At 45.0% G+C, this 27,186-nt stretch overlaps 1 protein-coding gene across 3 annotated transcripts in view; it reads left to right on the plus strand.

Moving 5' to 3' along the window:
* Positions 1-27,186, plus strand: part of AK5 (adenylate kinase 5) — a 240,236-nt gene that overhangs the window by 194,654 nt on the left and 18,396 nt on the right. For 2 of the 3 annotated variants that reach the window (XM_045801984.2, XM_045801985.2), the window contains exons 11-13: positions 9,084-9,247; positions 10,347-10,463; positions 21,330-21,518. In XM_045801984.2, coding sequence (XP_045657940.1) covers positions 9,084-9,247; positions 10,347-10,463; positions 21,330-21,518 — 470 coding nt within the window. The remainder of the gene's footprint in view (positions 1-9,083; positions 9,248-10,346; positions 10,464-21,329; positions 21,519-27,186) is intronic. The other variant, XM_045801986.2, reaches the window with a different exon arrangement.

Consider the following 27,186-nt stretch of genomic DNA (forward strand, 5'->3'; position numbering starts at 1 on the left):
AGAAACAAATAGCACTTACTTAAAATAGTTATTGTAAGGATTAAATGATTCTAGCTCTTACATAGAGATAAGACAAGGAAGGTTCAGGTCTTGGGTGAGAGAAAATAGCAGGCACCAAGGCAGCGAAACCTAACATTAAAACACACACACACACACACACACACACACACACACACACATACACAGTACAGATACTTATTAGATTAAATATCAAGCCAAAAGCACTATGAACCAGACATGTTTATCTGAACAGTCTGCAATGACTTCCCAAGCATTTCTGTCTCTGAACCACTTCATTGGTACAAAATAGGCCACAGTCCCCCTTCTATTCTCTCAGGCTTGATGCTGAGAAAACAAAAAGTTCCCCTCATCTGCAAGAGAGAGGATAACCCTGCTATTGATAAGGCAATGAGGATTTTTATTAATGATTATAACAAGTATTCATTCACAATAGAACCATTATCTCAGCATTATTACACTGTAAATATTAAAGGAAAGATCAGCAAAGACTCACAGCAGTGAACACTGCGGAGCTCACAGCACATTGCCTTCTTTAAGGTTATATAATCCAGAAGTTGCAAATTGGGTTAATCATCAGAATCATCTGAGGAATTTTTTAAAGATCATCTGATCATCTTTTTTTATTATGAGAATATTTCAAACATTCAGCAAAACTGAATTTTACAGCGAACTCTGGTACAGCCACCACCTAGATTCTGCCATTAACATTTTACTAAAACTTGTTTTTATCACGTATCTGTCCTTCTATCCATCCCTCTGTCCAGCCATCAATACATCTTTTTTTTCTTACACATTTCAAGTAAAATGCAGATATAGGCATACTTTACCTGGAGAGCTTTCTAAAACTAATTTCCCAGACTTCAGCCCCAGTGGTTCACAGATCTACTGATTCAGGAATGTTTTCAATACCCTAGGTGATTATGCTACACAGGCAAGTCTGGGAAAGTATCAGTCAGAAGAAGCTAGGTTATGCTGTAGTAACAAATAAACCCACCTAAAAATCTCTGTAGTGCAGAGCAATGAAGATGTTTTTTCTTCTTCTTCTTTCCCCTCTTCCTCTTCTTGTTCTCGTTCTGGACTAATACTACATGTTCATCGACAGGTGACTAGGCTTCACTCTGGTAACCATGCTGATGGAACCCCTACTCTCTGAAACATTGTTAGTTTCATGGTAAAGGGACAAGAGGCATAGAAAACCATGTACTGACTTTAAAAACCTCTGTCTAGATGTGATACACATCGACTTCTGCTCACATTTCATTGACCAAAGCACTTGGGAACTCTTAAGTTAAAAAAAAGTAGGGACAAATAATCATTCCTCAGGGACAAGCACTATGGAAGGGAAGCTCGAATATTTAGGAAGAGTAATAAAACACACACACATAAGCACAGAGAGAGAGAGGGGACCACTAATTTAATCCAGACTCTTCAGTTCACAGACAAGGAAGCCAGCATCCTAAGAGACAAAAGCTCCCAAGGTCTCCCAGGATCACTCTGCTAGTTCAATGCAGGAATGGCCTAGAGCCAAAATCGGCTAACTCTCAAAGTCACAGGGCTACTTCCCATTCCCTGAAGCTCTCAGATTGTTTACCATCCATTTATTCATTCATTCACTGATCTAACAACTACTGAGGGCCCACTATACACCAGGCACTGATACGTAAGGCATAACACCTGCCATCAAGAAGTTCATGGTCACATGTGAAGTTTTTCCATATAACCTGCAGCTGACACTGTCACTGGCATATTTTATCCTATTCACCAAATAACCTGAAGCAGCAGTGCATTTCAGAACTAATAGAGATGTTGTCTTTGAGGATAAAGATCTATTTTTTCTTAGTTGTTTCCAGTCAGACAGAGTCAGTTCAGAGCAACAGCCTGCTGAAACTCAGCATGGTGATAGAGCTCATCCCAGATACAGAAAGTTGAAAGTGACTCATAGCCCTACAGTGGTTGGGGATCATTCCTAGGGCACAGTTGGTTCATGATCCGATGGAATAATAGCTTTTCTCTGAAAGGAATCATTCAGTTACAAAAACCTAAACCCAACCTTGGAGCACATTTTCACTTAGGGAGAAAGAAGTATTTCAAGAGGTAAGAACTGAATAGATTTTTAAACAACTCTGATGACTATATAAAAATAGGATAGTTTGATATGCAAAAGATATTTGATACCTTCACAAGCTGTAACTGTGAAGACTATCCATCTTTAAAGATGTTAAAATAGTATCACAATATGAAAGTGCTGTTTCCTAATTTGTTATTAAAGAGGTTGAAGCTCAAAGAGGATAAGTGACTTGATCAGTGTCCTCTAACTGGATACAGGTATGAGATATAAACCCGGAACTTGAGTCATTTGGTCCTTTCCATGAAAGGAAATAGAGTTGTCACTTTTGTAGGGCCACAAGATTCCTAGACATTGACCCTACTGAACAGTTGCCTGTGACACCACGCAAGGTTCTGTGGGGATACCAACAAAAATAAAGCACTCTCTATTCTCTGTGAACTTCAGCCTAGCAAAGGAAGGAAGAGAATGTGGGCAAAATATGTGTCCTGAAGCCAGTTGAAGAGAGAATTCCAAGATGTTTATCAATGGTATTAATGCTACGAAAGGGACAAAAACGGTAAAGACTAGAAGAAGGTCATTAAATTATATGACAATTACACAATCACTCTTGAACTCTAAAAGATCAACTTCAGAGAGTGATGAGAGCAGGATGTGGCTTGCAAGAGGACAGGGAGTCAATAAAAGAGAGGGAAATGGAAACAGGCAGTTTCAGGATACCGAAAAAAAATAGGAAAGAATATAAAAATAACTGGAGGATGCAGACAATGGTAGAAATATTTTCATTTGGATTGGAAAGAAACCAGCCTGTTGTTACACAGAAGAGAAATAAGATGGTGCCAACTGAGAGGAGTACATTTAATGTGGACAAGAAAGAGGAGCAAGTTTTTGGAGCAGGAAGGAGGTGAGGATCCTTTCATCATCAAATAATTTATTCTTGAAGAGGATGGATGTAATAGGTGATAGGGACTAAGGATTGCACTTGTGATGAGCACTGGGTGATGTGTGGAAGTGCTGAGTCACTATATTGTACACTTGAAAGTAACATAACACTGTATGTTAACTATACTGGAATTAAAATATAAAATAAAATAAAAATAATTTATTCTTTCCGCCATGATTATGAAGTGTCTGTTGTGTTTCAGGCACTGAGTTTGGGCTCCAGAGTGAGCAAAGCATACCCATAGCCTGTGCTTGTGAACCATCGAATCTAACACAGAAGACAGACCTTAAGTAGATGGTTGACAGATAGATGAGAGAGAGTCCTTATACTGTAAAAAGTGCTATCAAGGAAAATGCCACAGTGCTGCAAGAGCCAGAGCAGAGAAGTCAGCCTTCAGCTGAATAGTAGTATAAAATAGTCTTCCAAACAAAAGAAAGGAGGGACAGAAGACAAGAGATGAAGACACTATAAGATTTGAAAATGTTGAGGAAAGAAGATAACCTTCACCTTCCTAGGGAATAGGAGGATTAAAAATACTTGTAGGAGTAAGAATATGTTTGAATATGTTTGAAGACTATGTTGGAAGGTTTGAGGACAATGGGGAAATATTAGAATTTACCCATGGACATCCAATTTGGTATCAGCAAAAGAGGAATATATTTACCCAGAAGCAATAGAAGCTATTTTGAAGTTAGATAGCATGACCCAGTTGGCTTGGTTTTCCAACTTTCTCAAGGAACCCTTAGCAACCCAGAATAGATGCACATAAAAGTAAGTAGGTTGGGCAGAGAGTAGTTGCTGGTTCTCATGGCAGCCACAGCAGAACTCACTGGGGGCAAAGGATTCACAGCTATGGCCTGGTGTCCAGCTGGCTAGGGAGGTAAGTGGTCCAAAGGGAATAGACTAAATCTATGAGGTCACAAGGAGGGCAGAGAACAAGTTGAGATGTTGAAAAGAAGAAGTGAGAGAAAGACACAACCAGAGTGGAAGGATAGACCCACACCACAAGGAACTCTCGGGTTCTGCCAGATGAATAGGGAGCTAACATTGGGTCAGTGATACAGGTCATCGGTGCTGACGAGGTTTAAAGAATGCTGAGGCTGGGGTGGAATGGGAATTAAGACCTGGAAAACTTTGCCTGATGACAATTAGAACCCAGAGAATGCTATCCTCTCTGTTGTGCCTTACAGAAAATAAATTTTATGAGTTTTCTAAATCAGACACATTTGTGTGTGTGTGTGTGTGTGTGTGTAAACACACATGCTGATATATATCTTAATTACCTACAAGTGGTCTGGACATCCCTAAGTGATGGCTAATCCCCAAATTTTAGATGATGTGTAATTCAAACCCCAATACACTGGCTGACACCCTGCAGATATAACTCAGGAAGAACTAGCAGGATGAGGGACCTTCCCTTTCTATATGTAATATTTACCAATCACCAGTTTGGGGGCAAAGAGATGGGGACAAGGGAAGTGTTTAATGAAATTTTAGGCAAAGGGACAGATTTCAGAGACTTTAAACATGGACTCGGCTTTTCTAAGTGGCTTAACAACTGGTCAGGTATGGGAGAGAAGGAAGAAGGAGAATCTAAGATGGAATGATGCAGAGAGTGGATTCTCATTTCCCCTTATTTTACAGATGAAGAAACTAAGGCTCAGAGAAAGTCAGACTCCCCTGTAGCCACACGACTAGTAAGTAGCAGAGCTGGGATTTTATTGACTGATCCACCTGCCCCGTGCCCTTCCCAGTACAATACTCTCCTCCCTTCCTGCCATTCCCCGCAGGACCAGCTCACACTCCAAACCACCGTACTAAAGATACCAGGCTCACCTTTCATGCTCTTCTTTTCCACATTTCCCCTGTACCGGTGAAGGCAATTGTGCATACTCATTAATTCCTGCCGGGGCGAGGAGTCCCTCCCAGTGTTTGTGCAGTGGTGTTTACCGACCCGGCTCATAGGTCTATCTCACTGCTGTGATGCTGGGTTCACCTGCCAGCCTCCCAATTGGACTGAATTCTCTGTTGGAAAGGACAGGGCCTTGGAATCTTTTTATTCTCAGTACTTAGCACAGCATCTGACCTATACTAGCTGCCCCGCAGCTGTTAGTCAAAGGAAGAGCTGTATTAATAGTCTTAATTCCAGGTGGCACCCTACAGTTAACAAGATACCATAAAATGTCAACAAAGGACATTATAACCTGGTCTGTGCCATTACTATTTGAAATATTTAAAAATAAAAGTGTAGGGGCACCTGGGTGGCTCCGTCGGTCAAGAGTCTGCCTTCTGCTCAGGTCATGATCCTAGGGTCCCAGAATGGAGTCCCATGTCAAGCCCTGATCAGCGGGGAGCCTGCTTCTCCCTCTCCCTCTGCCGCGCCCCCCCTCCCCCAGCTTGTGCTCAGTTGTTGGCTCTCTCACTTGTTCTCTGTATCAAACAAATAAATAAAATCTTTTTTTAAAAAAATAAAAGTGTAATAGAAACTTACATACTTGCATTTGTTTGGATTTGGGGTTCAGCTAATTACCTACCTGACATCATGATTTGTTTGATCTTCTCTTTCTGAGCCCAGAATGTGCTACAACACACCAGCTTAGCCCTTCCATCCTGACACCCAGCACAATGCGATAGTTGCTTTGGGGGCAGGTGCTCTCTTGCAGGGCCCAGCCAGTGAAGCCAGGAGTTGTCTCCGGACAACTGCGGAGGTGGTGATGCGGTTTTCAGTTCCACCACAAGGAAGAACAGGGACCCCCGGGTAGGCAGCTCTTCCGCAGGGCCTCCTTCTGTGTAGCGCTGCCAACTGGCACCTCAGTGGGGGGCAGATACCTACCCAGCTGTGACGTGAGCGGTCCCAGGATTTCCGCTTGCACAATATAGCACCTTGGGCTTTCCATGGAAGAAAATTTAAGTTATATTGGAGGTTGAAAATAAAGATTTCTCAACTATATTTTCTTTTGAAGTGGTGACGACCCCTTCGAACTGGGATCTCACATCGCAGACACTTTGTGAATGACACCACGTGGTATTGCGTGTAGGGTCGCTGCGGGGTTTGAGCCTTGAGGAATGATCCACCAGGAGTCAGTGAGAGGACGGGAAACGTGACAGCTCCTCACCGCTATCAGTCATCCCGTCACCAGAGAACACAGCCCACTCATTCTGATATGTGGCACCTCCAAAGATTTTTTTCCATTATAACAAATTATCCTAGAGGGATATCAACCCCGTTGTTTTTTATTTAAAAGTCATCAGGCCTCAAAGACATGCAAGTGACATTATATGAAAATTCATATTTCTACTCACAGTGTTTGTGCCTTCACCGCAGTGATAAAAATCACTTTGTTCTCCAGTTTGGAGCCCTGGGAAGAATCAAAGCATTGTGTGGATTACTTAGAATTCCACTGTGCCTGTACCATTTGGCCAAAGAATGCTGAGAATTTGCAGCTGTTGCTCCAAAAGGTTCCTAACTGGGGCGGTGGCTGCCGTGGAACACACAGCTGTTGTTAATTTGAGCTGAAGATTTTTAATTGCCTTTGTGTCAAAATTTATTAAATAACATTTTAGAGACACAAAAACTGTAATAGTCATATTAGTGGAATGCTGAAGGAAGAAAGTCCTTGGAATGCCGCATTTTTGCCTCGTAAGCCAAGTCTGAAAATACCTTTTCCACATGACTGGTTTCCAGCCATCCCAAGAAAAGGGTTTCTAGGTAAATCCGACCACGGAAGCCCTGGAGGCTTCTGCAGGGGCTCAGCCCCTTGTTGTCCTTACTCTTTTATCTGGAAGCACTCCTTGCCTGAGTGGCCTTCTCTCGTTGCACTCTCCCTCCGTTTCTGTTGTGGTAGGAGACCGTCCCAGTGCTCAGGGCAAGTGCGGCATTAGCTGGCGACTGGCTGTGCCTCCCCAGTGGTCTGCATTGTTTTGGTGAGCCTGTAATTGCTGTCTTCCTGTTGCCTCTAGCCTGTCCATGACAGTCCTGTGAGGTGTCTGAACCCTCCCTGCTTAGCTGACAGCAGCTGTGTGGCTGAGCAGAACGTAGAAAACGTGGACTTTCCTTCATTTTCGGCCAGGCCAAAGGAGAGAGAAGGCGAGGCCCTTCTACTAACAAGGAACAACAAAGTTTCCCTCAAGAGGGAAGTTGCTAACTGTCCTCAGAGAGGAGTTTTGAATATGAAGTGAGGCGAACCAGGGAAATGGCGCAATAAGTCATAAATCCTCGCTACTATGTCAACATCTCCACCACGTTTTTCATTTTAATGTTCAGTATTCTCTCTAACAGGAAAAAATTCATCTGTCAGGCACTTATGAAGCACCTACTGTGTGCAAGTTACAATACTAGTGAGGGACCTGGAGTCCAAGCTGCAGACAGGCCGCAGGCCCCCACGTGTTGTTGAAACTGCTCACTCCCACAGAGGGTAGAGGGACAAGTCTGATTCCTGGCAGAAGGGGCAAACATCTGATGGAGGCCTAAGAGATGAAGAGGATCTCTGTAGTTAGAGGAGGAAGGAAGGACCTACGAGGCTGAGGACCTGGGAGAGCAAAAGCACGGTGGCATGGAAAAATTATGTCTTGTTGCAGGGACAGTATGTAGCTGGACGCGACAGTATTGGACGGGGATAAGAAATGAAAAAAAAAAAAAAGAAAGAAAGAAAGATTGGAGAGGTTAAACTAGATTCGGAAAGGTTGAAATGCCACCCTAAGGAGTCCGGATCTTATCCTGTGGGGACTGGGAAGCCATTGAATGCTCTGAAGCTGGGAAGCGTCAATGCTTTTTAGGCGAGAATCATCCTGCTAGCAGGTCTGCTGGACTCCGAAGCCTCACCCCTCCCCCCCTGCAGAGGTGGAATGACTCTTGAGGACCTGCTCATCCTACAGGCAAGCCTGGCTAGTAGGGAAGAGAAGAGGAAATGCCTCTGAGAGCCAGAGTCCAGGCTTCATTCACAGCCTTGACTTGCTACATACCAGCCATGCAGCTATGTCAGCTGGGTTAATTCTCTGTGCTTCTCCTTCCCCATCTGTAAAATGGGGGCAATAGTGCCTGCCTCTTAAGATTATTTTAAATTAATACATTAAATGCTTAGAACAGTGAGTGGTACAGTAAGCTGCTGATAAAGGTTAGCTGTTATTTTCAGATGTAAAATCTTATAATTTAGCAACTGGTTGAACTTGGGGTGGGGGAAGACAAGAGAAAGAGTCAAGGGTGTAATGCTCATCCAAGGAATATGGCTCATACTCAGAAGTAATAATAATATTCAGAACACAGCAGGGAAAAAAATCATATTGAGGGACATTCTACAAAATAAATATAACCTCCAAAAGTGTCGAGGAAATATGAAGAAATTTGTTCTATATGGAAGGAGACGAGAAGGACATGACAACAAAAGACAGTGCATGATTCTGAACTTGACGCATTGGCTTCAAAGGACTTTACTGGGACAAATGCACTGAAATCTGAACGGGTTGTGAAGATGTAGTTATGTAGAAGGATGTGCTCCTTGTCTGGAGGCAATGAAACTAAAGTGTTCTGTAGCGATGAGACATCAGGTTGGCCGATGACTCTCAAATATTTCAGAAAGTTCTTTGTTCTCTACTGATAGCTCTTCTCTATGTTTGGGATTGTTTGAAAATGAAAACAATGTATTTTAAAAATTAATAGCTAACATTTGTTGAGCACCCACTGTGTACCCAGCACGGTGGTTAGGCTTTGCACATGAGTGTATTCAGTTCCCCCAGGAAACTTCTCTTTCATCTCTACCAAAAGAGTCCTGCACCCCTCCCCAGGGCCCCTGGAGCAGCAAGAACTCTCCCCACTAGATACCTACAGTAGTTACCTACTAACTGCTTGTTGGGGTATATAACGCCTGCCCACCCCCCACCTTGGACAGCCCGCTCTTTGAGGGCAAGAAATGTACCCCATTCTCCACTGTATCCACAGCTCCCAAAGCAGCTTCCTGTAAAGCGTAAGTACCCCGTACGTGCTTGGTGAATGAAGTGCGTAGGCTTGTTCATTATGGCGACTTGGGACGGGTGTCTGATACATCACTCCTTTTCTAGGTGGCCCAGGCTCTGGCAAAGGCACACAGTGTGAAAAGCTGGTGGAAAAATATGGATTTACACATCTCTCGACTGGTGAGCTCTTGCGTAATGAGCTGTCATCAGAATCTGAAAGAAGCAAATTGATCAGAGACATCATGGAACGTGGCGACCTCGTGCCTTCAGTAAGCAACAGTTGCCCTCCCTGGCGGGGAGCGGGGGGGCGGTAAGCAATGGATATTTTGGAGTGTTGCAGTTACTCTAAGCTGCTGGAAAAAAGAAGCCCCAAAAGACGATAGCTACATTTTATTTCTCTCTGATGTAAAAGTCAAGAGGCAGGTGGAGGGTCCACAGCAGAGACCCGTCTGCCAGACCACATTGTCCCGGCCCGGGTTCCTTCCACTCTGTTGCTCTGCCAGCCCCTCGAGTGTTAGCCAATCTCATATTCTCCCAAGAAACTGGTCCCCACATTAGTGTTAAAACCTTCAAAGCTGAGGTGAGCATGCTGTAGCAGAGCCTATATTTAGAACCCTCTGGAAAATAGAAAATAACATTTTGGTCTTGTCTGGAAAGTATGATAGCATTATCTTGCAATCTGGTATCTTCCTTAGATAGTTGAAGTAAAGAATATCCCTTGATGCATCTTTTTTCCTTTCAAGTCACCATCCATCTCTGAGTAGCTGGATGCCATGGGTATCAAAAAATATTCATCTGTGCCCTACGAAGGCCCATGCTAGGCTCTGTAATCAGGGCTTGTACAGTGCAGCCGTATTAACTACCAGAGCTTTATGCTTCCTCTTCAACCAGCTACAGTCCCTAGCAATTCTCTCAAGTCAGTGGATATCAAATTTTATAAAATATTTACTGGAAAAAATCAACAGAGAAGCACATTTTATGCCCTGTTTTGCCTAGTTTTAAACTGCCATTATGGAGTGTTAACATATGAAATACAGCCACTGTATTTCATCTATTCTGATGTTATTTTAAGACACCCCAGTAAAATATAACTAATAAACTATTCCATATATAACTATACCAGCACACACACACACAAAAAAAACTACTAAACTGTGACTGATTGTAAGATACCTACCAATTTCATAGACAATAAAATGTGGAGGAAAGTGAGCCTAAGAGTGGATGAAATATGATGTATTATGTTGGCTGTTAATCTTATCTGAACCTTTCTCCCTCCCAAAATGGGATGACTAGTGGAAATGGGTGGTAATGCTAATGTTGTTCTGTGGAAGTGCTCAGATCCTGACCACTGTCTCTCTGCTCCAGGGCATCATTCTGGAGCTCCTGAAGGAGGCCATGTTGGCCAGCCTCAGTGACACCAAGGGCTTTCTGATTGATGGCTATCCCCAGGAAGTGAAGCAAGGGGAAGAGTTCGGACGTAGGGTGAGCTGTTGTTATGGGGATCTACCCAGAACGAAAAAAGGGACATCATTGAGGTTGGGGGATAAGTTCGGAAGTCTGTCCCTCTCCTAATTACAGCAATCAAACTTTCAGTTGCAAATGGCAAAAACTTAACAGAAACTGACCAAAAAAGAGGGTAGTGGGGTGGGTGATTGTGGTGGATTAATTGGCTCAAGTAACTAAAATGTCCAGGAGTGGTTCACTTGGTTGGACCCGTGTATTCAAATTTGTTCATCAATTGTGTGACTTTCTCCATCTCTTGGATTCAGGGCTTATATTTCACCATATAAGTGATCTCACAGAAAGTTTTCTTCTTTTCCAATGTGGGCAGCAAAAGACCCAGGGTTGTGTTTCATTATCCTGGATTAGGTCCTGAGCCATCGCTGAACCAATCACTGTGGCCAAGGCGAAGATGGGAGGGCATATAGTAGAATACCTAGGAATACCCTGATTCATCCTGGAAGACCAGGCTGGGGAGAAGCAAGGAGGAGGGAGCACCATACCTGAAGCACATGGACTGAGAAGGGAAGGGAAATTACCCAAGAAAGAATAGGAATGCCCTTAGAAGCTGGCAAGGGAATTGATGCTGGGCAGGTAGAGTCCAGTGTATGCACTGCTCCGGTCTCCCACCATCCAGCCTCCCCAAGTCCCTCCGTCTCCTAGGGAAGCAGGTGGGGCAGGGCCACTCACAGGGGAACAGTAGTAAGTAAAAACCATCATAACTATCCTTTACTGAACCTACTCTGGGCTCACTCCTGTGCTACACACTGTACATACATTTACCTCTAAAATCCAAGCAAGGGGGAAACAAATTGTCCCCATTTATTAAACAAAAATTCCCGAGCTCATAAGAATTAATATTTATCTAGGTATCTCTCTAGACTAAAGAATTTTCCTATTTCATTTCATATATTTTTACTAACCTTATTAGATAGATAGAGGAGGTATTTAATTCACGTTAAAGGTAATGAATTCAGCCCAAAGAGATTACATGACTTGCCCACAATCACATGGCTGGTAAGTGACAACTGCTGGTAGGATGAAGATTCGGGGGCTCGTCTCCATCCATCTCTAACACTGCAATGTGGATGACAGTGAATCGTACTTGTGTGTCTCCTGGAGGTTAATCTGACCTTCTGAGCCTGTTTCATTGAACTTCCTTAGACAGTATCTGAATATTTAAAGACCAGTTGCTCACCTTCCCCTACGTTTCCTACCAGCAACCAGAGTCAAAGAAAAATATGCGCTGGCCTAGTTGGCAAGAGTGGGATGAGCTCACCAGGGCTGTCCCTCAGCTCCAGAGCCTCCAGCAACAAGGGGAGAGTAGCAGAGCCTGTGACTCTAGTGGTTGTGGGCAGTTGCCAGTGGGGGGGCTCTCACGGCCAGTATTCTACTGAACTTTCTCCCACACAACAAACCACTTCAAGAGCTCACACTTCAACATACATCAACTACTTTTTTTCAAAAAGTGGAATTAGGAAGATTGTTATACTTTCTTAAAATATCATGATACAGTACACATAACATAAAAGTTAACATCTTAATCACTTTTAAGTGTAGAGTTCAATAGTGTTAAGTGTATTTGCATTGTTGTCCAGTCTCAAGAAGTCTTCTCTTCTTGGAAAACTAAAACTCTACACCCATTAAACAACAATTTCCTGTCTTTCTCTCCCCTCAGCCCCTGCAACCACCATTCTACTTTCCATCTCTATGAATCTGACTACTCTAGGGACCTCTTCTAAGTGGAATCAGTCTGATTTGTCCTTTTGTGGCTGGCCTATTTCTCTTAGCATCATGTCCTCAAGGTTCATTCATGTTGTAGCATGTGTTGCAATTTCCTTCCCTTTTAGGGCTGAACAATATTTTGTTTATCCATTCATCCATGAACAGTTACTTGGGTTGCCTCCTCTCTTCGGCTATTGTAGATAATGCTACGAATATGGATGTACAAATCTCTCTTCAGGACTCTGCTTTCAACTCCTTTGGGTATATATACACAGGTGAAGTCACTGGAGCATCGGGCAATTCTCTAACGCACCACCACCGCAGCTGCTGCGCCATTTTACATTCCCACGAGCAGTTCGCGAGTGTTCCAGCTTCTCTACATCTTCACCAACACCTGTTATTTTCTGGGGGTTTTGATAGTAGCCACCCTAATGAGCATGAGGTGATCTCTCATTGTGGTTTTGGTTTGCATTTTCCCAAAGATGAATGATGTTGAGCATCTGTTCATGTTCTTGTTGGCCATTTATATATCTTCTTTGGAGAAATGTCTATTCACATCCCTTGCCCATTTTTGAATCAGGTAGTTTGGTTTCTTGTTATTGAGTTGTAGGAATTATTTATATATTCTGGATATTAACTCCTTATCAGATATATGATTTGCTAATATTTTCTCCCATTCTGTACATTGCCTTTTCATTCTGTTGATTGTGGCTTTTAATGCACAGAAGTTTTTTTTTTTAAGATTTTATTATTTTAGTAATCTCCACACCCACGGTGGGGCTCGAACTTACAACCCCAAGATCAAGAGTCTTGTGCTCGACTGACTGAGCCAGACAGGCACCTTAGCACACAGAAGTTTTTTATTTTGTTATAGTATAATTTATCTGGTTTTGCTTTTGTTCCCTGTGTTTTAATGTCATGTTCAAGAAACCATTGCTAAATCCAATGTCACAAAGCTTTCCTCCTATGTTTTCTTTAAGAATTTTATAGTTTTAGTTCTTACTTTTAGGTCTTTAATTCATTTTGACCAATTTTTGTATATGGTGTAAAGTAAGGGTCCAATTTCATTCTTTTGCATGTGGATATCTGGTTTTCCCAACACCATTTATTGAAAAGATTTTTTCTCCAGTTGAATGGCCTTGACCCCCTTGTCAAAATCATTTGACCATCTATGTAAGAGTCTATTTCTAGGCCCTCTATTCTATTCCATTGGTCTATGTGTCTGTCTTTATACCAGTACCATACTGTTTCTATCACTGTGACTTTGTAATAAGTTTTTAAATCAGGAAGTGTGCGACCTCTAGCTTTGTTCTTTTTCAAGATTGTTTTGCCTATTCAGGAGACCTTGAGATTCCATATGAATTTTAGGATGGGTATTTCTATTTCTGTAAAAAAAAAAAAAATCCAATGCCATTGGGACTTTGATAGGAGTTGCTTTAAATCTGTAGATAGCTTTAGGTAGTATTGTCATCTTAACAGTATTGAGTCTTCCGTAGATTGTTTTACATTTTAGCTTATTCTAGTCTTTTAGCTGTGCAGTGGATAAAGTTCCTGAGGATACATGCTGAAAAATTGAGGAACAGGGAAATTTTTTCTACACGACTTCAGAAGTAGGGCTTTGGCAAGGCTAGAGGATCGAGAAGGGAATAGAGAGGAGTTGTGTCAGGCTCTTGACGTGCTGCCTGCCTAGCAGGGATTGGAGTTCTGGAAGCACACCATTCAAATACAGTGGGAGATACACCATGACTGCCACAGGGCCCACAGTGTATCCTGGGGTTCAGGCTTCACGGTGGCAGCACACTTCTAGGTGATTTCACACTTACTTTGCCTGTGAACTTAAGGTCCGAAGAGCCCTGGGAGGATCTCCAAGAGAGTCAGGACAGGTCATGCACTTGCTTGGAAGTACTGGGGGAAAATGTCTCTGAAAAGTCTACTTTACTAAACTGTTCTTTTGAAGCCCCCAAATGTCCACTGTGATAAGTAAGATGTAAAGATGAGCATTTCTTTTTTTGGTCAAAGTGCAAACAACAACAAAGTTATAATCCATATTCTCCCTTGGGGGTTTTTATAACTGGGTCTGTAGGCAAGTCCCTGATTTTAGGCTTGTGGGGTTCCAAACTGTTTTGAGCGGTGACATTCACGTAAAGCCTCCTTAAAGCAAGTCACTCACGTGGTCCAGAGTCCAAAAAGCTGAAGCTTGCCTCTGTCATATATTAGTGTGACCCTGGGCAAGTCACTCAACTTCAGACTCCTCCTCTGGAAAATGGAGGTAATAATACACTTGCTAAAACCTAATTTGAGGATTTTGTGAACATTGAATGACATAACATACATAAATGTGTTTTCTAAACTATAAAAGGCTATAAAATATTATCTAGATTCAGGTCACTTTTTATTTTTGAGAGAGAGAGCACTCACATTCGGGGGATAGAGGTTGAGAGGGAAACAGAGAATTGTAAGTAGACTCCACGCTCAGCACAGATCCCGATGCAGGGCTTGATCCCATGACTCATGAGATCATGACCTGAGCCAAAATCAAGAGTCAGACACTTAACTGACTGAGCCACTGCCCCAGGGTCGCTCGTTTTTTTAATCACACCTCACACAAATCTATAAATCCCTACTTCATCAAACCTTTCTCCTCTGCCTATAACCCAGGTAGACTATGTGGGGTAAAGGCTTTACATGGTCAGTGGCCTGTCCCTGGCCTTTGGTATGTATGAATTCAAAAACCCATATGATCTCCCCCAAAGTAAAGCAGAACTCCCCCTCCCACTGTGGGCCCCGTTCAGACAGGCATTAGAATGTGGCAGAGGGGCGCCTGGGTGGCTCAGTCAGTTAAGTCTGCCTTGGGCTCGGGTCATGATGTCAGGGTCCTGGGATTGAGCCCAGCTCCCAGCTCCGTGGGAAGCCTGCTTCTCCCTCTCCCTCTACCCCTTCCCAGCTTGTGCTCTCTCTCTCTCTCTTTCTCAAATAAATAAATAAAGAGAAAGAGTCATTAGCATGATGATCAGACAGTTTCAATCAATGCTAAAATTCATTTTGCCATTTCAAAAAATACACGAGTGCCCCGTTTCATTAATGAACTGATGACCTACAGTGAGCCATCTATCAAAACAGTCTTTTACGCGCTGCTGGGAGGAGTTTGCATAGGCCAAGCATAGTACTGATTTGCCCCTGGGTATGGTGACCTTGGAAGATTCTAACGTCCCATACTTAGGCTGTATGCAAGGGAACACACCTGACCTTCCAAAGCAACTACTTGCTCTAAACCTGACCAGAAAAACAAAGATGCTACCAATTCGCGGACTGAGCCGCTCTTGATTCATTTATGCCCCTGCAGGGACCCCATCGTTCGTAGAGCCCCTCCAAATTACAGGCAAGGAATTAATTCGAAATTTGGCAAAGACAAACACGGATGTCTGATTTTCCCCAGAGCCTTAGAGCAATCAGCCGGCTTGGGAGCACAGTGAGTGTTTCTCATACACTAATCAGGCCCACCGCTGCTTGAAGCCCCTTCAGGCCTGGGAATGGCTTTAATCAGGCTTTCTGTGTCGCAGACACCGATGGGCCTGCTGCACGGGACCATCTGTTGCCGCAAAACCCCAGTTCAGTTAGTTAGGCTGGCGTTCTCGCACACCTATGGTGGAGTCCTCTGAGACGCAGCATCTGTAAGGGTTTGCTTGACTGCTGTGCACGACACCACCCAAGACCAAACCCAAACCAGTGTCCACCGCGTAAGAGTGTGTCTGTGCGCGATTCCTCTATTACCGTCCTATCCTCTATTCCCAACGCTGGTTTTGGCCCCACTGAATTCATGATCTGTGCCTTCAGTATCCAACATGGTATACGGGGAGGAGGGAAGGGGGTGAGTGTGTGTGTGTGTGTGTGTGTGTGTGTGTGCGAGTGCAGGTGTGTCAGCGTGTGGGTGACAGGAAGGAATATGAAGAAGGAGTTGGGGTTTCTGACCATCATCTCCATCTCCCTCTCCATCTCCCAGTCCAGTTGAGAACCGCTGGGCACAGGGACTGGTCTCAACAGGCCTGTATTCAAAGCTCTGCTACACAACTCACTGGCAAGTCATCTAACCTTACATAGCTCGGTCTCCTCTTCCATAAAATGTAAATTGAAAATGGCTATAGCCATGCCTCTTGGGAAGATTGGATGGGGTCCTTGCAGAGTACCTGACACATTTATAAGCCTACATATGGTGTTCAATAAATTGTTACCATCTTTTCCAAAATTATGTATTTTTTCTGACTACAGAAATAAAAATTGTATAGCTGTGAGACAATACAGAAAAGTATAAAACAAAAACTAACTCATCACCCAGAGGTAACTCCTATTAACATTGTGATGTATGTTCTTCCAGTCTGAGTTCTACCCATTTGTGTACAGATAATATCGTATGGAATACACAATTAACAGAGTAATAGCTGCTATTTTTTGAGCACTTAAAATATGCTTTACATATGTCATTTTATTAATCTTTATAATCCTATTCAGCAGATACTATTGTTTCCACTTTGTAGAGTTGTTATCATCTCGGGGAGGGGTGTGTGCTTAGCCTGGCTCTCGAGTGTGAAATTGAAGTGCTTTCCTGCATTAACCCAACCTTGTGCTCAACAACAGCCAAACTAAACAGATATTAACAGAAATAAAATGCCCGTGCTTGCTCTTGGCTTTTCCCTCCCAGGAGCCTCTTAGCTTAAATTGTGCCCTTAGCCTGAATATGCAGATCATTTTCCGGGGTGTGTGAAAGATGACATTACTATCCCTCTGCCCAACGACTCTTAACTACCTCATAACACTTCCATCTACAGGATAAGTGATTCTCGTTTTCAGAATGAGCTCTTTGCAAAAAAAAAAAAAAAAAGGTGGGGGGGGGTTATGAATCTGGCCAAAGGACGTTCTAGTTGGTGTGTTCTCATTGCTTGGAATTGTGAGGAGCCTTGGAGACCACCTTGGGATTCTCCACTTGCAATTTTCTGCCCTTTCCATCTGACCTCCAGTTCTTTGTAGAACTTTGAGCTGTGTGATGGCAGTATGTGGCAGTGGGATGATATTATTATTATTAAGGTTATGTGTTCAAGAATGCTGGAATGACCCAGATACCCCTTTCTAGGGAGGCTCCCTAAGGGGCGGTACCTCAGAGGTGAGAGCAAATGGGAAATAGGTATACGCCACTTTATTGTTAACCCTTACCTCCCAGTGGAGTGAAAAGAGGAAATATGCTGGAGCGTGTGACTTAAGCGAAAAGCATGGGTGGGGCCTCTGACTCGTTCTAAAGCCAAATCTGACCAACGGGGGCTTTTACAATTCAAAGGGATGAATCCATTGCCAGGCTCACATTAAAATGGGCCGGGCACTTGACATCTATTAATTCATTTCATCCTGGCAATCGTCCTATTGAGGTTGAAACTACTATTATCCTCATTTTAAAATGAGGAAAACGAGGCACCCAGAGAGAACAAGATAGCTATTTTTCTCAACAAAAGAGAATTTCTGGGTGGCATGCCCCTGCCCACTGGTAAACATGGCCTAACCAGTGTCCTGACTTAATCAGAAGAAAACTAAAGTGGGGGTCAGAGGAGGGCAGGGTAAACTCCTCCTCCTGTCCCCCCTGCTGGAATCACTGAGGCGAAGCCATTATCACAAGTCAGCTGAAGCTGCCATTCTCATCCTGGTGGCTGCCCTCAGCTGGGATGAGTACTCATCCCAACTGGATCCCAAGAGGCAGCGAGAGCCAGCTCCCACAAAATAAAATGGTCTCTGACCCCACCCACTTCCTTTCCCCCTGTCTTGCCCTCCTCTCCTGGCCCCGTTTGGCCCACCAGGCATCTGGCCTGAGCCCCATTCTGGAGGAGAAGTCCACGAGGGTAAAGTCACCAGGCTTTGGAACCACACACAGCTGGCTCAGGACTGTCGTTAATGTCCTCAGTGGCTTTGGGCAAGTTAACCTCTGTGAGCCTCCATCCTCTTACTTAGAGGAGAAAGAATACTCCCTGGCAGGGGGCTAAACGGGTTAAAGCGATGGCTGTCGGTAAAGGCCTTAGCTACTGAAATGTTGTTTGCTTGCAGGATGCCAACCGCCCCTACAGGACACTTGTGCTGTAATAGGGATCCCCTGAACACCCAAAGGTTGTGAAGAACCCAACTCTGCTATGGCAGAATTCCAGGGATTCCAGCAGGGTGAGGTCGGGGGCAGGGAGTTGTCCCCAAGCCTCTGTGATTCATTCAGACAAGGGCAGAGTGCTTTTCCAGTCCCGTGAGCTTAAAGGTAAACCACAGTCTAATGAAAAAGAGGCAGAGCTGGGACACGGAGAGCTACTCCAGACGACTTTCTAAAGATAGATATAGATCAAAGTTTTGAAAAATGATTAAATAGTATTTCAGAAAATGTTCGGTACTAAAACCATTAGTGGTACAGGCCACTTCCAAATGCAGTGACTGCTCCATAGCATGTTATGCGGGAAGGGAGCGTGGAAGGAAGGTTAGGTCAAACCCATTGTCTCGGAAATGGCTTGGTTGAGCAGCTTTTCAAATTATTATTTTGTGAAGAACTGGCCTGGAGATTTTCTTAAAATGCAAGACTGATTCAGCAGCTCAGGGATGGTGCCTGAAACCGCCTTTCTCACTCGCCCCCAAATGCTGCCTGTGCTGCTGGGCTGTGGACCACACTTGGAGAATCCATGTGGAAGACAGAACCACCTCTCAGTTCTGCACTTACTTTGAGGCAGAGGGTCTATTACCGCCAGCTCCTGCTCAGATGCCCATTATCTCTGTTTGCACCTGAATGTGTCCCTGAATTCTCTCTCCTGTCTTCAAGAGTGGCCTCAAAACTCCCACGATTAGTCTTCTCATGCAGACCCAACCAGAAACTGCTCCAGGCAGCCAAACTCTAACGCAACCCTAGGCTGCCTCCCAAGCTCGCCCTCTGCTGGTAGACATGAGTCATTTTCTTCCAAACCCAGCCTTGCTGCTCGGAGGCTTATTCTTGTTTTCCAATTAATACAGGCAGAAAAGTTGCATGACATAGTCCAGAGGTTTATTTCACTCTTCTAGATTTTGGAGAATTTTCTCACTCTATTCCTTCAAGTACATCCTATAGAAGGGGTAGATAAATGTTTGATCAACACTTACCAGCAACTTACTGTTCTGTGGTGCCTGAAAGTACTCCTTCCCCACCCCACCCCCACTTTGTTCCCATCTGTCCCAGGCAGTTTCCAGAGTGGGGTGGCCAGCCTTCGTTTACTCACAGGCTGACCACTGCAAGATGACTAGAGGGAGCGAGTCTCTTGGTGGTTGTGGTGGTGGAGGCAGCATGGACACAGAGACATCAGGAGCCAGGGAACGTTTTGGGGGAGGATAGGGAGATTGGGAGATTCTCGCTGCTGATCATACCATCAACGTACTAAAACACTTCTTAATCACCTGCCTACTATCTGCAAGACTTGGGACCAGGAGTCAAGCCCTCCTAACCCCGCACAAAGAGATTGTAGCCTAAGGAGAAATAAGCCTAATAGCTAACACTTACTGAGTACATATGCCAAACAACATCCTTACATTATTTTATTTAATTTTATTCAGTCCTTACAGCAATCTGTGATCATCCTCATTGTACAAATGAGAAAATGAGAGGAACCTGACTGGCTCAGTCAGTAGAGTGTGCAACTCAATCTCAGGGTTGGGAGTTCAAGCCCCATGCAGGGCATGAAGCCTACTTAAAAAAAAAAAAAAAGAAAAAAAGGAGGGGCGCCTAAGTGGCTTAGTCAGTTAAGTGTCCGCATTCAGCTCAGGTGATGATCTCGGGGTCCAGGGATCAAGCCCTACTTTGGGCTCCCTGTTCAACAGGGAGTCTACTTCTCCCTCTCCCTCTGCCTGCCACTCCCCCTGTTTGTGCTCTTTCTGTCAAATAAATAAATAGATAAATAAGAAAGAAAATTGGGATGAAGAGAAGTTGAGTGATACTTTCAGTTAATGACAGAGTCAGCTTAAAATTACAATTTGTTATTTTCTCTAATAGGGTTCTGGGGTTTGATGGGCTTGGCTGGCTGGTTCTCACTGGAGGTCCGTTGTACAGCTGACTTTATACAGTCAGATAGCAGCTAAGGCTAGTGTACGTATCTGGACCCAGGGCTGGCCTATCTAAAACAGTCCAGAGCTGGCCAGGCATCTCTGTTTGCAAGGACATCTTGGGACACCTGGGTGGCTCAGTTGTTAACCATCTGCCTTCGGCTCAGGTCATGATCCCAGGGTCCTGGGATCGAGCCCCGAGTCTGGCTCCCTGCTCAGCGGGAAGCCTGCTTCTCCCTCTCCCTCTGCTTGTGTTCTGTGTCTCACTGTGTCTCTGTCTGTCAAATAAATAAAATCTTAAAAAAAAAAAAAAAAGAACAGTTGGACATCTTAGATGACAGTTGACCAGCCCAAACTGCAAAATTTCTCATGATCTTGCTTCTAAAAGCATGCGGCATCATTTCCATCATATTCTATTGGTCCGAGTGGTTACAGGTCAGCTCACCTGTAACTGGAGGAGGTAGAGCTCTGGGTTCTATGTCTCAGTGGGGGAAGAGCTTCAAGCACACCAAGGCAAGGAATTGATGAAGACCACCTTAGAGAAAGTCACCACACCTTAAGCAGCCTGACTCCAACCTTTGTGCATTCCACGCTTACGCTCCGCTGACCCCGCATCAAACAGGCACAGGCACACCGTGCCCTAGTGGTCGCCTAGGATGCATCCAGGTACAAAGAAGGAAGTGATTAGCCCTGCCTCAATAGGTCAGGGAAGGAAGTCTTCCCAGAAGAAACACCCATATGCATACGCACACCTATGTCCCCTTAGTATTGAGGACAGATTGTGACTGCATTAAGTAGCATATTTTATGACCTCTACATTTTGTGAGGTGACAAAGGCTGAGGACAAGAGACAGCTCTGAGGCGGCATGTGGAAAGATACCAACCTAGAAAACAGGAGCCATGAAGTCCAGTCTCAGCTCCGCCACAGTGTAGTTCGGGGACCTTGAGAGGAACTAGAAGGTCAGGAAAGGAAAGAACTAGAGGTCCCAGGTCTTTCCAGAACGTCAGAGTGGAATTTCTGACCATGTTGTGCTCCCCCACCCCCAGATTGGAGACCCGCACCTGGTGATCTGTATGGACTGCTCAGCAGACACTATGACCAACCGCCTTCTCCAGAGGGGCCAGAGCAGCCCTTGCACGGAAGACACCACCGCCATCGCCAAGCGCCTTGAAACCTACTACCGAGCGTCCATCCCTGTGACTGCGTACTATGAGACGAAAACACAGCTACACAAGGTGACACATTTCACTTGCCTCCTCCAAAATGAGCGGGTTACCTTTTCTTTCTTCTTTCTTTCTTTCTTTCTTTCTTTCTTTCTTTCTTTCTTTCTTCTCTTTCTTTTTTTTTCAAGAAAAGGGAAATTTTGGTCAAGGGATCTGGGAATTAGAGCTGCATACAGCTGCACAGTTTCACCTTTGTATAAATCAAAATTAAATATCTGTCGTCATCACACAGATCATAAAAAGTTGGTCACAGAGTTTTCACAGATGCCCTTACAGGTGCTGCAAGCAACTCCTTTTTCCCAAATAGAGAGAGGGAGGGCGGGAGGAAGGGCAGGGGTGAGGGAGACATGGACGAGGCGTAGGTTCGGCCTTCTAGACCTCAGCTGAACAGGATGACCCAAAAGGTCTCTTCTGGATTTAATATTCAATGACTTTGAATTTCTAGATTTCTACACAGTTCATAATGGGCACTTGGATTTCTCACAGTAACTGCGATTGAGAAAAGCAGCATACGGGGCCAGGAGAGCAGGTAGTTTGCTGCAACAGTGAAGAGACTGTGGGGAAATGGGTCGCGTCAACCTAACGATCACAAGGGATAATCCCTGGTGAATCACCATTCATTTCATGAATTTGGGAAAACTACTTCCCCTCCATCCCCTCATCTAATCCCCCTTCATCCACTCATCTAATAAACATGTATGAAACCCCTCCCATGGGCCACCCCTTGCCCTAGTGGTTTAGATACGAATCCCAGACACGGTTCTTGCCTCCTAGAGATAGACAAGCCTCTGATCACTGTACGGGGTCAAAGTGAGCACAGAGCCAGTTCCAGGGGAACTTAGACTTAAGCAGTCTAGGGGGAAAGGAAAAGCATCAAGGAAGGTCACCGGAGGACAACTAAGCTGAGCCTCAAAGAGGGAGTGACGGGAGGGGAGCAGGGCACCCCACCCAGAAGGAGACCCAAGTAAAAAGGTCAGGAGCAACTGGGAGCTCAGTCTGGCTAGGACGTAGAGTGCCAAGGAAAAGAAAAACAAGAGATAGGGATGGAGAGGGAAGCATGGACCAGATGAAGACGAACCTTATGCTGAAGCAAGTAATTGTCCTGTGGTGGATGGGAGGGGGGCAGACACAGTCAGGACTTAAGACAGAACGCTCAGTCCAGCACAGGCAAGGCTAAGAGACCACTCCCGGGAGGCTGGGTCCCAAAGCACAGTAAAGAGCGGGAGCGCCTACTTTCTGCTGCTCACGGGAAGTTCAGAGGAGGCACCAATCAGTAAATACCCAGCTTGTCTCTGAGGCAGCTACGTCATCCATTCCTTGGCAGAAACCACTGATAGTGAATTCTCATCTTCTACACCAGCTAATGGTCCATTTTCCAGAATCCTAAGAACTTAGCCCTGGGTGTAGAGGTCTGAACGGTGTCCGTTGATTTAACACAGGGATGTCAAACACGGGGCCTGAGAGCGCCCATCCCCAACTTCCTCTCCGCAGCAGACATTGCCGACTCACTCGTTCCGGGGCCCTCGGAGCGCTTGTTAGCTCAGCACTCCAGGCGGCTGCTAGCAAGTCATAGGACTTGATCTGCAAGAGGAAACCTGTGTGCTGTGCCTTGTGTAAGCTCTGTCGGCCACATAAAACACACACGTTCAACACAAGCAAAACAAGAAAGTACATAATGTAAGAGCAGGGTCTTAAGAATTCAGGGTCACAAAAGCCTTTACAAGATTAGTGATTTCCACCCTTTGTGCAGCCTGGAACACATAAGAAAATTGTCCAGATAGAGGAGAATTTCTTCCACTTTCGATTTGAAGAGGTGAAAAAAAAAATCCCGAAGTCATTCAGAGTTTAACCACTTGCAGAGTCAGAAAATCCCTTTTCTCTCCCTCTGGAATCATTCTAACCTAAATTCTACACACTCACAGGTATACAGGACCCAGTTCTCAGATAAACCTGAGCTCTGGAATCCTCCTTAGAAATGTCTCAGTTAGTGAAAAACGAAGTTTCTAGTTCCATTTGACTCATCTCGTCAGCTTTCCCTGCATTTTGGAGATATTGGCAGCTGGGTCCATGGTGAGATCACATTCATGATCCGCTTAGCAGATATTTAAGACCTCTCCAGCCCTGACTGCAGAGCAGTGCGGCTGCAGCCCGCGGGACTCCCAGAGGGCCTCTCAGAGGAAGTGCCTCTGCCCATAACTGGATGAACGCGCCCCCTCCCCAGCCTTGCCTAAAGACGGCAGGGCCCTCTTGAGTACTGGGCGCAGGGAGGTGAGATTCGTTTGCAGGTGGCCAGTGGGCGTTGCCAGCAGCTGGGCTACAGAAGTGAGGACGGGAGGAGAAGCAGGGGAAGGAGACAGACTTGTATTCCATGGGGAAGGGGAAAGCCTCTGTCCCTTTGTGCTTCTTGGCCTCTGGGCTCCTACCCCATCTTCTTGCAACAGCATCATCTCTCTCTGGATTCTAAGTGACAGTTTGTGGCTCGTCCCTGTGATGCTCTTTGGATGGTTAACACCTCCCTCCCTGTCTGGTTGGGTTCCTGGGAGCCCAAGTCAGGGCTGTGTACCCTGCAGATGGGGCCCTAGATCATTTCAGTTTTCTTAAAACGAGGTGGAGTGGTGACCGCACTCCAAGACGCGAGCAAGACAAATCAGCAGCTCGGTGAGGTTTACGTAGGAGCTAGAGCCACGTTATGGTCCAGTCCAGAAATAGACCACCCAGCACCAGCGTTTCCCTCAGGCCCAGGTATGCTAAGGGTGACTCCATCAGCTAACACCCCTGCCTAGTGACAGGCAGCCCTTTTGGCCACCAGCCAGCCAAAAAAAAAGTGCAGTGAAATTTCAAACAAAGGTAACAAAAAAGCAAAGTGGAACTGATCCAGCCACTGCCTCACTCTTCACGCCCTCATGATGCCATCTTCATACAAAACGGAACTTCTTACCACATAAACCGAGGGGTGGGGGCGTATGTGAGACAAATGGATCCCCTGACTTCCCAGCTCTCTCCCCTCTCTCATAAAGGCAGCTTTGCTCTGCATCTGAGGAAGCGCTGGAACAGAACTTTTCTTCATTGCACCCTCTCCCTCGCCTGTGCTCTGGGCAGACCTCAGTAATCAACGGTAGGGCTGCGTTTCTACCCAAGTCCGGACAGCTGCCTCAGAGACTTGCCCAACGCCGCAGTATGACAGGCACAGCCAACTCAGTAGAGTCGGCCCCTAAAAGGAAGCTTTTCACCATTTGAGTGAGAGAACTCATTATTTATTTAAAAAAAAGAAAGAAAGAAAGAAAGAAAGAAAGAAAGAAAGAAAGAAAGAAAGAAAGGGAAAGAAAGAAAGAAAAACACTGAAATGTAGCATTTCAGGGTAAAAAGCATAGTACCCGGCCAAGGACCCCTGGCAGAGAACATACCGTCTTGGGCACCAGGAAGCCTGAGGCACGGTGGTGTGAACGAGCTCTGTGAATCTGGGTGAGTGATTTCACTGTCTAACCTCGCCCTCCTTCATCCTAAACTAAGATGGATGGACAGAATTGGACCTCCTGGAATCCTCCAGGTCTATCACTACGATCCTTGGGAGGGGGGGAATATATATGTAGATATAATTTTCTAATCATAAAAGTAACAGATTTATTTTGGAAAATACAGAAATCTCATATGAGGTCTTATGAGGTCTTATCACCACTCAGAGGCACACATTCTGGAGTATTTCCTCCAACTTTGTTGCTGTGAATTTTAACAACGTGATTGTAACCATAGGTGTACTGGTTGATTAGGTCTCCTTGGTTGTAGTAAGAGGCACCAACTCCAGTTGGCCTAACCCAAAACACAAAACTTGTGATGCAGCCCACAGCTGAAACCCCAGACCTGTGCGACCAGGTCCCTCTTGCTTTGCACAAATGCCTTCTTCTCTCACTCATCCAGACTTTTCTTTCTCTGGCCCAGAAGCCAGCATACGGCCACCCTGCAAATTCCACATCCACATGTTACCACAGCCGTTCCAAGTTCCAGACAGAAATGTTCTGACTGGCCTGGCTTTGCTCAGGGCCTTCTCCCTGGTCCTGTCGACTCTGGCCAGGCAGGTGGGGTCACATGGGACCTTTTCATTGTTCTGGGGATATTTTGTTGTGGCTACTATATGTCAGATACTGTTCTTGGTGCTGGGGGCACAGCACTAAACACCACAGACTGAAAAGAGAAACATGTTAGACAAGAAAGTAAAATCATTGTTAATAGGATAATCTCTATGAACAAAACAAAACAGTGAGTTGTCGATGGGGCGGGGGAGGGTGCATATATTTAGGTGGGTGTTTGGAAACTCTCTGAGGAGGTAGCATTTGAATTAAAACCTGGCCCCTATACACATGGCTGCCTGGAAGTCTTCCCTGAGAATTGGGTGGGGGATAAGGAATTCCTAGAAGAGAAGGGCTTGTTGTGAGAAACCCCAGAAATAGCTACCTCGGTGGCATATATGGAATTGCATAAATTAATGTTTCAAGCTTCTCTTTTAGCCAAGTATAAAAGTAACAACTACTTTTTAAAAAAGACACAAACTTTGAAAATACAAGAGTATAAAGATAAGCATCTTCCACCGTGGGGCGCCTGAGTGGCTTCAGCTCACGTCACATCTCAGGTCCTGGCATCGAGTCCCGCATTGGGCTCCCTCCGCAGCGGGGAGCCCGCCTCTCCCTCTCCTTCTGCAGCTCCCCCTGCTTGTGCTCGCTCTCTCTGTCAAATAAATAAACAAAATCTTTTTAAAAAATTTTTAAAAAGCATCTTCCACCCAAACCACTAATGAACATTTTGGTATATTTTCTTACATTTGTCTTTCTCCACCTGGTAGTACTTTTTGCTCATGGTGTAATCAGCCCAGAAATGCCCCAGGCCATAGATGAAGGGGGCCTGATAACAGACGATAACTGTCCCTGGGTTATTTATTAGTCTTAACCAATTTAAAAAGAGAGAGAGAGGCCAAGCACTCGTAAACATTCATTTCACAGATGCAGGAAATCAAGTTCCCTGGCAGCTCTCTCTGCCTTCGCCGAGGGGAAAGTTACGGTTTTTGTTCGCCCATTCTTCCGCCGCAGTGTCCCGACTTCATAAATAGTTTAGCCATTTTTAGTAAGTCCTGAAATAGAGCAACATCCATTGTTGTTCTGGGGAGTCATCCAACCTGGCAGGAGACTTCCCTTGAACTGAGGGAGAAAGAATGAGAAAGGCAGCCGCTGGCACCGCCCGGCAAGGGGGGAGGCAGAAGGCACGGGAAGGTCAGACTTCACCCTTGACAACCCTGAGTGGACTGGATTCCGAAGTTCGGAATCTCACACAAGTAAAGGAAAGCCCCAGATGACCTTTATACCTTGAAGTCTCCGTCCTTGAGGGCTTTCAGTTGGCTCAACTAACTCTTCAGTTTTTCTGTGAAAATGTGAGAATGTTGCTCTAGTGGCTTTACACACCAATGACAGCTTCACTGGACATAACATTTTGGTCATAATAGTTTTCTTTCTTTTTTTTAAAGAGTTTATTCGCGAGACAGCAAGAGCAAGAGAGAGAGAGAGAGAGCGCGTGAGCACGCACAAGCAGGGGGCATGGCGGAGAGAGAGGGAGCAGCAGGCTCCCCGCTGAGCAGGGGCCCAGTGCAGGGCGAGATCGCGACCTGAGCCCAAGGCAGACGCTTAACCCACCGAGC

The sequence above is a fragment of the Ursus americanus genome, chromosome 12 (assembly GCF_024610735.1).
Source record: "Ursus americanus isolate L20-20 chromosome 12, mUrsAme1.1.p, whole genome shotgun sequence".
NCBI classification, from domain to species: domain Eukaryota; kingdom Metazoa; phylum Chordata; class Mammalia; order Carnivora; family Ursidae; genus Ursus; species Ursus americanus.